Consider the following 16,474-nt stretch of genomic DNA (forward strand, 5'->3'; position numbering starts at 1 on the left):
ATGTTATTGATCCCTCAAGAGTGTGTGTCTGTGTGAAAGGTTAGCGGGGTTCAGGAGGATGCCTATCTGCCGTATGGTGTGTGTTTTGTTATATAATACGTATCAGAACGCAGCTGTTAGGCGTTGGGTTGCTCTCAGTTTCATCAGACGTTTAATGAAAGTACTTAATAAAGTAATGGGGTGAAATTTAATGAAATCCAATGGGGCTCATGGCACAGATCAAATAAGACACTGAGTTTGTTTGTGTGTGTTGGCATTAGAGCAGTGGTTCCATGAGGTCATAAGGTTCATTCATCCTCTTCTATACTTGTAGAACAGGCAATGTGTTCATTTGCACAATGACATTGAGGCAGGCAGGATAGGATAGCCTATCCCAGCGGTCATCGGGCAGAAGGCAGGATACACCCTGGACAAGTCGCCAGTCCATCGCAGGGCAGGGCAATGTAGCATGTCCAATTGGCCTAACTGCATGTCTTTGGACTGTGGGAGGAAACCGGAGAACCCGGAGGAGGATAGTAAATAAAATAGCAATATTTGGGTTGTAGATATGGCACCACTGTTACCACCACTGTAAAGAAACCTGAGTCCGTAAGTTTTAATGAAGCATTTCATTTCAAACCAATCTGAATAAAATTGTAATTCCCCTTTAATATAACATAATTAATGTTGGGTACGAAATAGAGCATTACAGTAATAAGATTACTTTTTCCTGTAACAAAGTGGTGTAACGCATTACAGTATAAATTCCAGTAGTCATGGTTACTGCATCTGTCGAAGCATCTAATCATGCTAATATAAACCCGAAGGACAAAATTCTCTGTGCTGAGGAAGAGAGAACCTCAACCACACCTAAACAAGCCAGTTTTGACTTTTATTCAGGGGCAGCTCTGTAATCTTTACACTTTATTCATAAGGATTTTATTTCAAGACGTTTTTTTTTTGCATCGTTTCTAGAGACTAGTTTCTATTTTCTAGCAACCACCTGGGAAATCATAGCAATAGCCTAGCAACATCTTAGCAGGCACCTAGGATATCAGGCCAACAACCTAACAACACCTTAACAACATATTCTTTGAGCAACCACAATTATCTGGTTGTGTGAACCTGGATGTAGTTTTCCCCAAACTCTACTGTTTTTTCAGCAGTCTCATCTCTCGCTGCCGTCAGCCACTTCTGAACAAAATTGGTCTCTTTCATGTCACAATTGTTTCCTGTGGTGTCCCTATGATGACTAGCTACATTGAGGGGAAGCTAGTAGCTGGTACCAAAAGCAACCACCATTAGTAACCACCTGAGATACCATAGCAACGGCCTGACATAGACTTAGCAACAGCCTAACAACCACTAAGCAATGCCCTAACAAAAAGCTGGAATACCATAGCAACACCAGAGCAACAACATAGCAACTACCTGGAACTATCATCAGTATTTTACTGTTTAAACTTTTGAAGTATTATTAGCTGGCTTTGTTACTCCAACTTACAGTTCATTTCCTTTTGTAGCTACTCGCCAAAACACAAAAAGACTCTTGTTTCTGGCAGTCTCTTAGCTGAAGGGTATTTTTAGATGCCAGTTAATGATGTATTTTCTGAGTCAAAGACAAAAATGTCTACATACTCAAAAAGGGCAACATATCCTCCTTTAGGCCACACAGACCTAGCAGATTATCTTAAAACTCAGAGTTAAGCTGTAGCATGATACTTGCAATAAGTGTTAACAACAATAGAAAGTAGAAAGATAGAACTTGTAATTCACTTCAACATTAACTTTTCTAGATTCTATATAAAGAAATGTTGTGCAATGTATATATGGGCCTAATAACTTAATTTCAAATAATAAAGCAACACTATATAAATATACTTACATTAATATATTTATTATTCAAAATACTAACTTTACAGGAAAAGGCCAACTTTTAATGTAAGTTAATGTAAAGAGAGTAATATTGGAGCACTTTGGTCCATTGGTCCATTCATCATAACACTTTCAGACAATTTTTGCTAAAAAAATTCTGGAAAAAAAAAATGTCTCAATTGAAATGTAACGCTTTGTTTTGGAGTTTCGTCTTATTTTATTTTAACTTAGCATTTTCTACAAAGCTCATTAATATACATATTATACTCCCACTCAACGTCCTGACCACTGTTCATCTTCCAAATTCAGAGACAAGTTTTAGTTTGCTGCCCTCTGGTGGCCGAGGTTATTAAACACCGTCAAACTCAGCTCACCTGTGCTGATGCTGCCCTTGTACAGTCACTTCTGATGAGTTTCACCATTTGTTTCAAAGGTTTTAGGCTTAAATGTAGAATGGTAGGGAACTTCATCTGGATCCTTAAAACATTCAATTTCATAATTGCATTGGTCATCAAAGCATCTCTCAAGAAACAGTTTTCCCTAGAAGGAAGTCCGCGTACTCCTTCCTGCGGATGACGCGCTGCATTTTGAACGTGTTGGAGGTGATGTTGGTGGACATCATGTGACCTTTCAGCGCCTCGAACGCCCCCTGGCTGACCAGTTGTACTCTCATTGGTCCGATGCTGCCCTTGATCCGGAAGGACTTGTAGACAGCCGAGTCTGCTTGAAGACAGCAGTCCAGCTGTGGAAGATAGGAATGACAGTTCATCGTTACTAATGCTATGTAATCTAATTCTCTACCACAAATAACATTAAATGTAATAATAAACTGTATTACTGAATAATCCAAACTCAAAACATCTAATAATTCACCCTATGCATCACACAATCTGATGATACTCTCTGACGGGGCAGTCGTGGGCTGGAGGTTAGGGAACCAGCCCTGTGACCGGAAGGTTGCCGGTTCGATCCCCTCAGCTGACAGTCCGTGACTGAAGTGCCCTTGAGCAAGGCACCTAACCCCCAATTGCTCCCTAGGTGTTGTGGATAGGGCTGCCCACTGCTCTGGGCATGTGTGCTCACTGCCCCCTAGTGTGTGGGTGTTTGTGGGTGTTTCACTGCACGGATGGTTAAATGCAGACAGATGGTTCTAAATTATATACTATGTATAATCTAATAGTTTTCCTAATATTTAATCTAATAATCTAGCTAATATATAATATAATCTAACAATCTGTCTCATATAACCCCAAATTAGAAAAAATTGGGACAGTATTGAAAATATAGATTAAAATAAGAAAGCACTGATTTTTTACACTGGCTTTGACTTACATTTCATTGCAGACTGTATGAACATAATATTTCATGTTTTGTCTGGTCGACTTCATTTCATTTGTGAATATACACCCTTTCCTGCCCTTCAGGCCTGTGACACATTTCAGAAAAAGCTGGGACGGGGGCAGTTTAGGGCTAGTAATAAGGTAAAATAATACAATTTTATACAAAGCAGCATCCAGGAAAGGTCTAGAACTCTAGGAGCAAAGGTGGGCAGAGGATGACCAGTTTGCCAGCAAATGTGTGAGAAAATGATTGAACTGTTTAAAAACAATGTTCCTCAAAGGAAGAAAGGAAGGGATTTGGATATCGTACCCTCTATGGTGCATAACATAATAAAAGATTCAAGGAATCTGGAGGACATTCAGTGCATAAACAGCAAGGGCTCAGTCTTAAACCGAATAGCTGTGCTCTCCAAGCCCTCAGATGGCACTGCATCAAGAACCGGTAGTGGTATAAACACATGGGCTGAGGATTACTTACAAATCTTCATCAAGCAATAAAAATAACAATTAAAACAGACCTTCATACAGTGGAAATGTATATTGTGTTCAGACAATTCAATATTTTATTCGTTTTTTGGAATAAATAGATCCAATGGAGCATTTCCCAGACCCAGATTAAGGCCTACTGTCCTGGAATAAAAGGGGTTTTCAGTAAGGTATACATCATCCAATCTAAGACTCTACCTCATCATATAACATATGATCTAACAATGTATGCCATACATCATATTATCTAAACATCTGGCATACCCTAATAAGCTCTCAAATATTATATAGTCTAATGATCTACATCATATAATTGAATCTAATAATCTATTTCATATATCATTAAATCTAATAATCTACATTGTACACATACATTATGATGTATGTGACACTCTGTCAAATATCACATAATCTGTATTCATAACCTGTCTCATATCATATTTAGATTAAAAATGATCCTAGATTAAAACATTTTCTAACAGTGTACATCATAAGGTATACAATTTAATACTCTAACAGTCTCCCTTAAATATAATCTACACATCTGTATCACACTACATGTCACATAATCGAATAACCTGTCACATCATATATTCTAATAATCTACACCATATATGATCTAACAATGTGTCGTATGTCATATAGTCTAACAATCTTGTATGTAATCAGGTAATCTACTTTATACATATTAGAAAAATTAATAATCTACCTTACCACATACAGTTTAATACTGTATGTTATGTATCATATCATGTAATGATCTACTTTATACCTTATATCTCTGCTCCTCTGTGAGGTTCCTGACCCCCTTCAGCTCCAGAAATACTTGGTAATGCGGCTGAGCTCCTCCTGAAGAGTCACCTGTGATACATACCATAAATAAGCCAGGTGAACATCATCAAACTGACACTATCAAAAACTAATTTGTTCAAATATGACATCAAATGTGCAGACATGACACAGCGGGCATTTGGAAGAGACATCACAAAGTCTAAAGCATTTGGAAGGCTCAATATCACATTGGCCAGTTTTGTGTGGCTCTTCTTATAATTACAATTGCCCAGTTACACTGCTGTAATAGAAGTGTCATCTCTTTATACATATCAGCTTAATTCACAACGCAAATGAGCTCAAGTTTCAATCATAACACACTTCTAAAGTGGCTGAGCTTATGATAAAAATAAAAAAAAAACTAATCAAATTTCCAGATTAGCTAATGCTATCTAGCCTGCATGTCAATGATTAAACCTACTTAATCATTAACAAGCACACAGGGCAGATACGCATCTGGATAAAAGATGGTAATGGTAAGGATTTACCCAGGACGCCACTCTCAGCGCAGCAGTAGTCCACCAGTTTAGCCCCAGGCCACTGAGCTACCGCCTTCTTCAGAGCACCCAAAAACAAAGCTTCAGTCACCTTCTCACCTCGTACGCTCAACATCTGACCTCGCCTGCAATAGACACAAGTTACTGTCACTGCAGCGCTCAGAATGATCCAATACCTATACCGTTGACCACTGAAGAACAGGATGAAAGGAGGCTAACAAAGTATGCATATATATATATATATAAAACCTTTATATATTTATATTTACTATCCTCCTCTGGGTTGTCCAGTTTCCTCCCACAGTCCAAAGACATGCAGTTAGGCCAACTGGACATGCTACATTGCCCCTAGGTGTGAGTGTGTGTTCTCTGTCTGTGTATATATATATATATATATATATATATATTTATTTATTTTATATTTTATATTATTATTTATATTATTATATTTATATATATATATATAAAACAAATTCTTCATATTTACACATATACACATTTGCATAAGTCCATATGTGCAACTGACTACAGAAAAAGGAAACGTGCATTATCAATACCTTTTTCTTATTTGACAGTTATTGTCATAATATAACTGTCCTTCTATAGTGTACTAAATTGTATGGGCATATACTGACCTGTAGAGAAACTCCACCACTGGACACTGGTTGTGGAACCCAACCACTTTAACAATGTCTCCAATGCGATACCTCACAAAAACACATTAATACAATTTCTCAGAGGACAAAAAATGTTGCTGCATATATATATATATATATATATAGACAAAAAGTAGTGTATTATCGTTTAACTTCTTATTCCCAACATACTTGAGGTAGTGAATAAAACTAATCTAACAGTCAATATAGCACTATTTTCAACACATATATGATGCTGAGGACCAAAATCTTTCAGAACTGTTTGTACCTGTACAATCCAGCTGCGTTGGTGATGACCAGTTCATAGTTTTTTCCTTCCTCTACCTGGTGCATGAGGAGCGTATTACACTGCTCTGAGTCTAAACTCTCCTCAGGCAGGAACTCACAGAACATGGAGCGAGGACAGAGCAAATAATGCCTGCTCTCCTGAAGAGGCCACAGGTTTATACCTATCAAACCTACAACACATTCAATATAACTCAACATTATTACAGTATAATGTATTACAGTATACATTATAAGTACCATATCCTCCCTGTCCACTTTATTAGAACATTTCAGCTCCACCCACCTTCTAGGTTCACTGTATACAGTACTGAGCAAAAGTCAGAGACTTTTTGAAGGAGATTAAATATAAGATCATCCGTTTGTATAAGGAAAGCGAAAGTTAAAGGGCAACAAGTGAAAAAGCAGGAGCTTCCAAAAAAGTAGAGAACAACCTATAACAAGTGTGTAAGACCTAATCTAAAATGATCATTATTGCATTATATAACCTAATAATCGACATCATATATAAATTAGTAATTTGTCATATAACATATACATTACACATGAATATAATCAAATATTCTACACTAGTACTGTAGTACTTGAGTTTGGTCTCAGTCTCGAGACCATACATTTGCCATCTCTGTCTTGTCTTCGTCTCAACGTCACTGGACTCAATCTTGTTTCAGTCCCGACATCGTTTGAACTTGGCCTAGTCTCAGTCTCAATATAATTTGGACTCAGTCTTGTCCTGGGTTCCACATGATTTGGACTTGGCCTCGTCCCGGCCTCCACATCATTTGGACTCTGCCTTGTCTCAATGTTGACATCATTTAGACTCTGTCTTAACTTGGTTGTGACATTATTTGGACTTGGCCTAGTCTCAGTCCCGACATCATTTCGACTTGGCCTTTTCAACTGCCCATTTCTCCTGCATTTTACAAGCCAGCTACCAGAACCTGTTTGCTTACTGTCTAATATAGCTCAAATCTTGAAATGCAATGATTCATTTCTTCTGTGAGAGGTCATTATGTTTGGGCTCATCAGTGTATTTAAAAAGATGCAAGGTCCAGTGTAGACAGCTAGGAAAAAAACATATTTGTTTACATGCATATCCATACCTTCAGTGGCAGCATAGAACGGCGAATAGAAAGGTAGGCCTTTGCAGTAGTGCTGCCTCAGTAACTCTCCGTAAATCTGGTTGGATCCAGAGTCCACAGCCAGCACCAGGTTTAAACGGGGCCAGAGCCTGAGAGCAATGCCTTGGAAGCCTTCGCTAAACTGGGCTCTCAGCTCCGAGGCACGGCCAGGGTCAGGCTCCAGCAGCTTGTCTAGGGCCAACCTTATCCCACCATGCAGCTCCAAATTCCTACTGAGCCCACCAGTCTCAACATCTTCAACCAGCTCCTCCCACTGCTCCTACAATGCACATCAACGAAAGAATCAACAACCCAGAACAACACAATCATAGCAATGTCAATATCTTTTTTTAAAGTGATAATTTCACAACAATAATTTAAACTACTCTCCTTTTACCCCAATACAAGCCAACATGTTTGGTGTCTTGTCTTGGTTGCTTGTTAGCTACATTAACCTCTTAGCTCAAATGGACAACTATAGAAACACAGAAACCAAATATAAATGAAAGGTTTATTCATCTGTTGTACACAAGCTCACATGTATCCTGCAATTTGGACACAGTGGTCTCTAGAGTGGTATTTTTTTATTTGAAGAATAGCCTTAGCACCTTCTGATGATGTGTCTTCAGGTTGAGAGGAACAATAGTTTTGGGGAGGATTTTTAGAGGCGGGCTGTTTGAAAGGCTAATCCTAGCTTGGCTATATTTATTATATAACTGTGTGGGTAGGCTAACAGTCAGGCTTAGCTGACACCACAGGGATTCCCAATGGCTCTATGATGGATTTGTGTAATGCATGCTGGGTATTGTAGTTGATAAACAAAAAACATGAAAAAGATATAAAATCATGAATTTCGTCAAACTCATGAGGCTGAAGGATGCAATGCTGCAGCATAGAGTACTAAAAGAACACAACAAATAACCCAAACAGTAGTTTGGTTGGTTTAGTGTAGTGGTTAACACCTCTGCCTTCTACACTGTAGACTGGGGTTTAATCCCCACCTGGGCAAACACCCTACACTATACTAATAAGAGTCCTTGGGCAAGACTCCTAACACCACCTTGGCCTACCTATGTAAAATGATCAAATTGTAAGTCGCTCTGGATAAGAGCGTCAGCCAAATGTAGTTTTGGGCCAAAATACTCCTTTCAGATTTTCAACAAACATCAGCGACTAATGGACTAGAGTTATGTAATACGCAAGAACAGATTTAAACCAAAACAGTTAAACTTATAACAACCCTAGTCTTGCTACAGTGTATAGGCTTTTGAGGCAGTCCTACCTCCAGGGCTCTGAAAGCATAGAACACAGTTGAAGAGAAGTTGGATTCTATAGTACCAACATGGCGGTCCTTCAAGGCGAACAGTAGATGGAGATATAATGCGTCCCTCTCATTCAGCACCTAACAAATGAATAAATGCATGACTGAGTGAATGAATCTGGATTTAGCTTGTTAAGAGACAGGATCTGAGGACACAAGACTAGCAATCCAGCAGCCAGGATTTCATGGAATTCCTGACTGAAAACACATATTTTTCATCCTCAGACTATAAAAATTCTGTTATCCATTTCTGTTATACATGATGTGGGCCTGACCTGTCAAATTCATTAGGTGTTATATAAATAATGGTCATTAATGCAACTGTGGCTTTTTAGCTATCTTCTTTAGCTAACTCTTTGCTCTGCTGCAAACAAGAGGTGATATGCTGCACTGTGCTGTGCACAACAAGTCTCTACAGTTACAAAGAGTCCACCAAGGCTCACATTTTCCTGTAGAGACTGTAAACATGTGAGGGAAAAACATTTGTTCTGCAAGCATACATGCTAAAATTAGTGTCATACTAATATATATATATATATATATATATATATATATATATATATATATATATATATATATATATATATATATATATATATATATATATATTCTTCTTCTTCTTCTGCCTCCATCTTGCCCTATCCACTGCCTCCTCTACCTTTACACCAACCATCTCCATGTCCACCTTCACTACATCCATAAACCTTCTCTGAGGTCTACCTCTTCTCCTTCTACCCGGCAGATCCATCTCCAATATTCTTTGACCAATATATCCACTATTCCTCCTCAACACACGTCCAAACCATCTCAGCCTGGCCTCTCTGGCTTTATCTCCAAACTGTTCCACCTTCACTGTCCCTCTGATCTGCTCATTTCTAATCTTGTCCAGCCTTGTCTCTCCCAACGAAAATCTCAGCATCTTCATCTCCGCCACCTCCAGCTCAGCCTCCTGTCTTTTACACAGAGCCAGTCTCCAAACCATCCATCATAGCAGGACGCACTACTGTCTTGTAAACCTTCCCTTTCACTCTTGCTGCTATCCTTCTGTCACACATCAGCCCTGACACCCACTCCATCCTGCCTGCATCATCTTCTTCACCTCTTTTCTACACTGTCCATATATATATATATATATATATATATATATATATATATATATATATATATATATATATATATATATATTAGTGTTATCAGTGCTATACTGGCCATTAAATGAACAAATAAACAATTTTGGATTCTACTGACTGTCCCAGTCTGACTCCACGTTTGTTTACTTCTGAAGTGGACATTTTTTATGCTCCTATCAAAAGCTGAGGGATAAAATCACGTCCCACTCACAGTTATTTCCCACCCGAATAGCATGTTTCACTTGTAAATACATCACACCAAGGAAGACTATAACAGTGTTTCCTTCTCCAAGGTACTCCTGTGTCTGCTGCTGTACCTGGAATGCAGGTGCTGGAGTGGTATAGAGGTACAGCAGGTGTTTGGAGGAGGAGGGGGTTGAGGAGTTTGGTCCAATAGGTATTCCTCCTTCTGAGTGGTGTACAGTGGGGGAGTAGAAAAGCTTTAGGGTCCTTTGAAGGCTGACTGAGCTCGGGAAAGCTTTCCTCATGGCATCTACACATACACACACACCCTGCAACACAGAAACACACAAGGTCAAAATATGTGCTGGATAAACGGTGAGTCATTCCTTTTTACATGAACATATTAATGCATAATATATACGTATCTAGCACTTCAATGGAGACGCATTTTACAGTCACAAAATCATGAACCTGTGTAGGCCAAGCATATCTTTACACAGCAATTCAAAAAGCCCTCTAATTTGCTTAGTAAGTTGCTTTTGTATAATCATTGCTAAGACACTGCTTTTCCAGTGCACCAGTGGCATTTCCAGTGTTATATGAGAACCATGCTAACAGTGGTGCATATTTACATTATATAGCAGCTCTTTAGATTAAACGAAAACATTTGAAGCTCATAACAGACCTTTAGGTAACATTATGCTATTATTATGTAAGAGTCTACTTTATTGATTTAACTTGCATTGATCTATAGATGTACTTATTTAAAAGCTACAATTTGTGGCACACAAAAAGTAAGAAAATACACAAATCATTTACCTGAAGGAAAACCGAGATACAGTGCTAAAAGCTCCCAATAATAAAATAACTGAAAGTTGGGAACCGAATGCTAAAATGGTGCTTGGCTCATTTTTGCCCAGTACAAGTAAATTTCATCAGCAAATGCGACTGACACTTACATGATTATCTAATTATAAATAATTATCAAAGACGTTGACATTTATAAACATTAGGGCAACACAAGGCCTCTTTGGGGTTATGGGGCTTGGACCCCTATGATTGCAACTTGCAACTATTTTCACAGTTATGATCAGATTTTCATGCCTACAGCCTTACAGTTCTTCTTAATAGAGATATTTTATTCAAAGGTAACTATAGTAACTCACAACACTTTGACTTTCGATACTTAAGTTCAATTAAAAGCAAGTTCTTTTGTAGTTTGCATTTCTAAAGTGTCGTTCTTTGTCCACTTCTGCGAAAAGCCTGTTTGTGATTCAGGTCTGGACAGATTTTGACACACCTGATGTGACAAATGCAACACTTTCTATCTGTCTGTACTCTGACCTGTGAGAAGAAGTCAGCGCTGGTGTCCTTGGTGCTCAGGAGCATGTTGCTGCTTCCAGATGTTCCAGAAGTCATGGCCAGGATGAGTGGCTTCCCTCTAACCAGAACATTCTCCTCTCCTGCAGAAACCTGCTGCACTAACTCTCCATAATGATCATACACCGTGACTGGGTGACAGCGGCGGAATTCTTCAGAGTCTGGCGAAGATTGAGAAAAGATTGTTGGTATTCAGTACTGTGCAAAAGTCTTAGTCTGCTAAGTCATTTATCTGGTCAGTAAGCATTTAACCACAATAAGCAGTGATTTTTCCAAACGTCTCCTCATGGAAACCCAACATTAACTGTAATTATCATTCAATACCTGGTCCTTAACATAGTCCTTCAGTATGTTCAATCAAGTGTGCTGTGATGGAATTTTCAAAATCCACATGGCGGCTGAGGGTACTAAAGACAACTCGGGAGCCAAACTTCATTCTTCAACATTTTAAAAATAAAAAACTGTCCTCACTGTAATGTTATATGGCATTTTACTGCCAGACATGACACTTTCTGCTGAGATAGATGGTTTACTGTTACAGTACTGTTGGAGGGGGAAGAAACGTTGACATATTTCTACTATTCTGTGGCTCTTTGCTCAATTAATTCATGTTAATTTAGCCAAAAATCAAACATACACATTTGTCCCACTTATATGAAATGCAGTCAATCTACCAAGACATGTTTGGTATCAGAAATTTGCTTCTTTTTGCAATGGAGCTACAAGGTTATAGTAGCAAACAAGTAATAGATAATCTTGCAAAGTATACATTTAAATTTGTATAAAGTAAAAATGGAAAACTCTCCAATGTAAACCACATTTACATTTAGGTTGTTAGATAATAATTGGCTGATAATGATGTGGTGTTATTGGGGTCTACAAATGCACTGTATGTCCAATACTATGTAGACACTCCTCCTAATTATCAAATTCATGCGTGTCAGTCACAACCATTACTAAACAATGTACAAAATCCTGAATTGAAGCATTTAGGTGCAACAACAAAAACACACCAATCACTGTTGCAACACTCACTACGGAGTTCCAATCTGCCTCTAGAAGCAACATGAGCACAAGAACTGTGCATCATAGCTTTATTAAATGTTTCCGTGGACGAGCAGCTACACATCAGCCTAGGATCACTATGTGCAACGCCAAGAGTCGGCTGGAGGGGTGTAAAGCATGCTGCTACTGGATCAGTGGAATCATGTTCTCTGGAGTGATCATGCTTCATTACCTAGCAGTCTAATGAATGAACCTGGGTTTGGAGGATGGCAGGAGAACACTACCTACCCGAATGCCTAGTGCCAACAACAAAGTTTGGTGGAGGAGGTATAATGGTCTGGAGCTGTTTCTAGACTTGGTTAGAATTAGCACAAATCTTGTGGGAACAATTTCTAGAAAAGTGGAGGCTGTTATAGCTGCAAGGTGGGGGCAACTCCATATTACTGCCTTTGGTCTTGAAATCTGGTGTTCAACAAGCCCAAAAACAGGTTTGATGGTCAAGAAGTGTGATAATTCGATAAAGCACTGCTGGAGTATAAAATCTGAAATCTAAGTTTTATTGGCCAATACAATCAGTTGTCAAACTTTTAAGCCCTTAAAATCACTATTGGTCAGGCTCTAAATTAAAGTTCCATAAGACTAATCGTATATTTATTTTACATAACTTTCCTGGTATGAGGTATTGGTGCGTGTACTGGTCCATGAAGAGAATCCACAGTTTTGCATACACTCATACAGACCACAGTCACCATCATAACTAGAATTATATAAAAGTGTATGTGCTTGGGATCCACTGTAAGTCCGGTTTCTGGACACACAGACGATTACCTTTAATAGAGCTGAAGTTGTACTGCTTTCCATAGAGTGTGTGTGCATTCTTGTGCAGTCGTCTGAGCAGAGTCTCCTCCTGCACCTTCTGAATGTCCAGTGTATCTTTCTCCAGCTTCTGTCTCTGGCGTTTTCCCAGCCAGGTCACAAACCTGACGGCCAAGAACTGATTCAGGAGACCCCATACAGTCCTGTTCTCGGCCTTCAACCGCAAGCTGACGGTTCTCCACAGAAGAACCACTCCGCTGAGGGATACAACACCCAGAGTGGTGGGTATAACATGAGGCATTACTGGAGAGAGAGGGGAAATTAGTTAATTCATTCATTCACTAAAACATAATATATCGCTGCTGTTGGACCAAAACCTTCAAACCTATCACCAAAATGACAATTTTACAGGAGAAGGAAAAACATACTTCTTTCTAAGTAATTTTGAGCCATTTCTTTTGGTCCATTTCTCATAAAATTTACACACAATGTAAAGAGCAACAGGCATCTTCAAATGATATCAAAAACTGAAAAACAATGTTTTGTTCCACCATCAACGAAAAAAAGATGGTTCTTCAAGGGTTCCTTAGCAAAAGAAATGGTTCAATTTAGAACTATGAGTTTTATATAGAACCATTTTGTGCTTAATTGCTTCTTTGCCTGGTGAGATGGTTCTTCAAATAGATGGAGAACGTGTAATATGTATATTTTTAAAAACGGTTCTGAATAGCACCAAAAAGGGTTCTGCTATTGTTACGATGTCAAGCTTGCAACAATAGAAGAACCCGTTTTGGTGTTGTATAAAACCATACACAACACACTCTCCACCAATCTGAAGAAGCATTTCACCACACTCTTAAAAAACATCTTCAAGAGTTCTTTAGTAAAGACAAAAGTTCTACACAGAGCCTTGGACACATCAAGAATTATTCTGCATGCTTAAAGTGTTCTTTAGATTGATAGAGAATGGTCCTACACCAAAAAGGCTCTTCTACTGTTACAAGCTTGACATCATAACAACAGCGGAAACCTTTATGGTGCTATATAGAACCCTTTTCAAAAAGGTTCTATATAGAACCAGACTTTTTTTAGCATCACTTTTATTCTGTTATATCAGTCTGGATTCATCAGTATCGTTCAGATTATGTATAAAATCTGCTATGTCATACTATTACACAGTGGTGGACAGTAACTAAGTAAATGTAATTGGTTTCTGTACTTAAGTACTTTTTTTGTGTATCTGTACTTTACTTAAGTTTTTCCATTCTGGGCGACTTTTTCCTTTCACTCCACTACATTTCAGAGTCTAATATCCAACTTTTTCCTCCTACATTTTGAGAAATCTGTCGTTCCTTTTGGTTTCTGTGTGTATAAAAACGCAACATGTCAAAACAAAAGAAGCGCAAAGCCAGAGCACCAATCAGGGCCCAGTGGTCACTTTGTTTAGAGCTGGTTTTGACCTGTTGGTCATACCGACCCAGTGCAGCACGCGGTTCAACGTCAGCGCAGCAGCGTAAAACTTTGGGAGAGTCTGTTCAACATAAATGATGAACTAACTTAACTTTGTGTAAATAGAGCACAATATAGAAATATGTCCACATATGCAGTCGTGACTGGCGCGTTTCTTTTTTTCTGAATTCATACAAACACTTTCATTTTATAGTAAATTAGTTTGGACTGTTTTATGTTTATGAACAGACGCCTACAGATCAACACAGTAAAGGAAAACTTATCTGTGATCCTGAGTTTAAAGCCAGTTTTTATTCAGCTTGTAACTAATTTACAAAGTAATCTGAAACTGAAACTTTGCTTGTGTGTAAAAAGTGATTTCAGAGCCACTCGGTTCTCCCTGATGGAAACTGTTTACCTTCAGTGTTTTGTGCTTCTGATCATTTTAATAGACGTCAGCGTCACTAATTAATGACGTTCTATTAAAAGGCTGGTTTACCAAGAGAGACGCTGGAGGACTTTCACCTGAAATGAGTTCATGAAGCCAGTCTGGTTATACAAATGATAACAGGACATCAGAGCCAGAATTACTCTTTTAGTACTTTTACTTTATACTTAAGTACATTTGAAGGCAAATACTTTAGTACTTTTACTCAAAGTGAGGTCTAGAGTAAGGACTTCTACTTCTACTGGAGTAATATTTTACCCTGGGTGTCTCTACTTTAACTCGGGTACATGGTTTGTGTACTTCGTCTACCTCTGGTTTTACAGCAGTTAGTGCCAGCATTTCTCACTTAGCTGTATAACTCAAGCCATAAGCTGAAGGAAGCCCAGCAGAACCGTCCCTTTGGTCTCCTCCTGTTGGACAGGCTAGACTTTTGGCTGATTTGATGCGGCTATCTGAGAAACCCTGCTTTAATACAGCCACTCACATACAGTTTACACTGAAGCAGCATCGTCTCACTGCTCAACACTCACCAGTAGCTGCAGCTGCTGTCAGTATTACAGTGAGAGCGAGCAGCAGAGTCCACAGGAGACCGCGGCGCAGGGACATTATAACACTGAGGGACAGTCCACTGTCCGCACTCCGCGCCAGCTGTGACCCTATAAAAACTTTACTGATTTCCGCAGCGAGAGGATCAAAGCCAGAAACTCAGTCAACACTTTCTTCCGACTCCGACGTCACACGCAGTAAGAGGCGCGATGACGTCACGGCTAGAGCTCCGCCCACGTAAAAGTGAAAGCTCAGTGGCGGAGTTTTATTCCCACCCGTATTCAGACAAGCTGTTTGGTATTTTATTTCCACCTGTTTTCCGACAAAACCGTTTTTTTCTTCCCCCACCTGTATTCCGACCAACTGTCCTGTATTTTGCTTCCACCTTTAATCAAACTGTATGTCATCACCAGGGGAGTCGCCAGGCCTGGACTTCTGCGGCTGCAGACCCGAATATTTTTAACCAGCCCCGAACCATCTCACACCTCTCACCCCAAATCAACTACACACTCATCCTCTAGCACTGTACTCCTATATTCAGCAAAATATTACTCAGACCTGCGCTGAGATCTTTTGGCTGCATACATACAAGCCTGTTTTGTGGCCACAGCAATATTTATACTGTTTTTCCTCTAGTTAGTGTGTGTTGTGCTGGTACAAGTGAATAAGACAGCAGATATCCAGCCAATAGCATTCTGTGACCACTGATGGACTACAGGATGACCAACACAAACTGTGCAGCAGCAGATGAGCTGTCGTCTCTGACTTAACATCTACAATAATCAGGAGAGTGGACAGTGAGTGGACACGGTGTTTGAAGACTCCAGCAGCACCGCCGTGTCCGATCCACTTGTACCAGAGTAACACACACTAACCACCACCTCCACCACTCACATAATTACTGCTCTGTGGGGGTCTTGACCATTTTACCCTGAAGAACAGTGTAAAAGGGGGCTACCAGAGTATGCAGAGAAACAGATGGACTACAGTCTGTAATTACAAAGCGCACCTATATGGTAAGTGGAGACGATCAAATGGACAAGGAGGTGGACTTAATGAAGTGGCTGGTCAGTGTATATAATCCTAAGTCCACTGAGACGAGTTATCTATTTAAAAACAGCAATTC

At 39.2% G+C, this 16,474-nt stretch overlaps 1 protein-coding gene across 1 annotated transcript; it reads right to left on the reverse strand.

Moving 5' to 3' along the window:
* Nucleotides 1-624: 624 nt before the first annotated feature.
* ghdc (GH3 domain containing) lies at nucleotides 625-15,931 on the reverse strand. The gene is made up of 11 exons (XM_017704503.2): nucleotides 15,333-15,931; nucleotides 12,918-13,208; nucleotides 11,049-11,245; nucleotides 9,839-10,033; nucleotides 8,353-8,472; nucleotides 7,053-7,350; nucleotides 5,933-6,122; nucleotides 5,644-5,715; nucleotides 5,000-5,133; nucleotides 4,453-4,541; nucleotides 625-2,596 (listed from the first exon to the last, which is right to left on the reverse strand). Exons 1-11 carry the CDS (start codon nucleotides 15,406-15,408, stop codon nucleotides 2,378-2,380), a joined length of 1,881 nt encoding a protein of 626 aa, XP_017559992.2. The 5' UTR covers nucleotides 15,409-15,931; the 3' UTR covers nucleotides 625-2,377.
* Nucleotides 15,932-16,474: the final 543 nt, after the last annotated feature.

The sequence above is a fragment of the Pygocentrus nattereri genome, chromosome 13 (assembly GCF_015220715.1).
Source record: "Pygocentrus nattereri isolate fPygNat1 chromosome 13, fPygNat1.pri, whole genome shotgun sequence".
Taxonomy (NCBI): Eukaryota; Metazoa; Chordata; class Actinopteri; order Characiformes; family Serrasalmidae; genus Pygocentrus; species Pygocentrus nattereri.

What these genes read in the sequence shown, in the direction of transcription:
- ghdc (XM_017704503.2), bottom strand. Translation starts at nt 15,408, where the DNA reads ATGTCCCTGCGCCGCGGTCTCCTGTGGACTCTGCTGCTCGCTCTCACT. An exon ending in AACGCAGCTGGATTGTACAG is followed by an intron (nt 5,716 to 5,932) that starts GTACAAACAGTT and finishes TGTTTTTGTGAG; the next exon opens with GTATCGCATTGGAGACATTG. An exon ending in CAGAGGAGCAGAGATATAAG is followed by an intron (nt 2,597 to 4,452) that starts GTATAAAGTAGA and finishes TATCTTCCACAG; the next exon opens with CTGGACTGCTGTCTTCAAGC.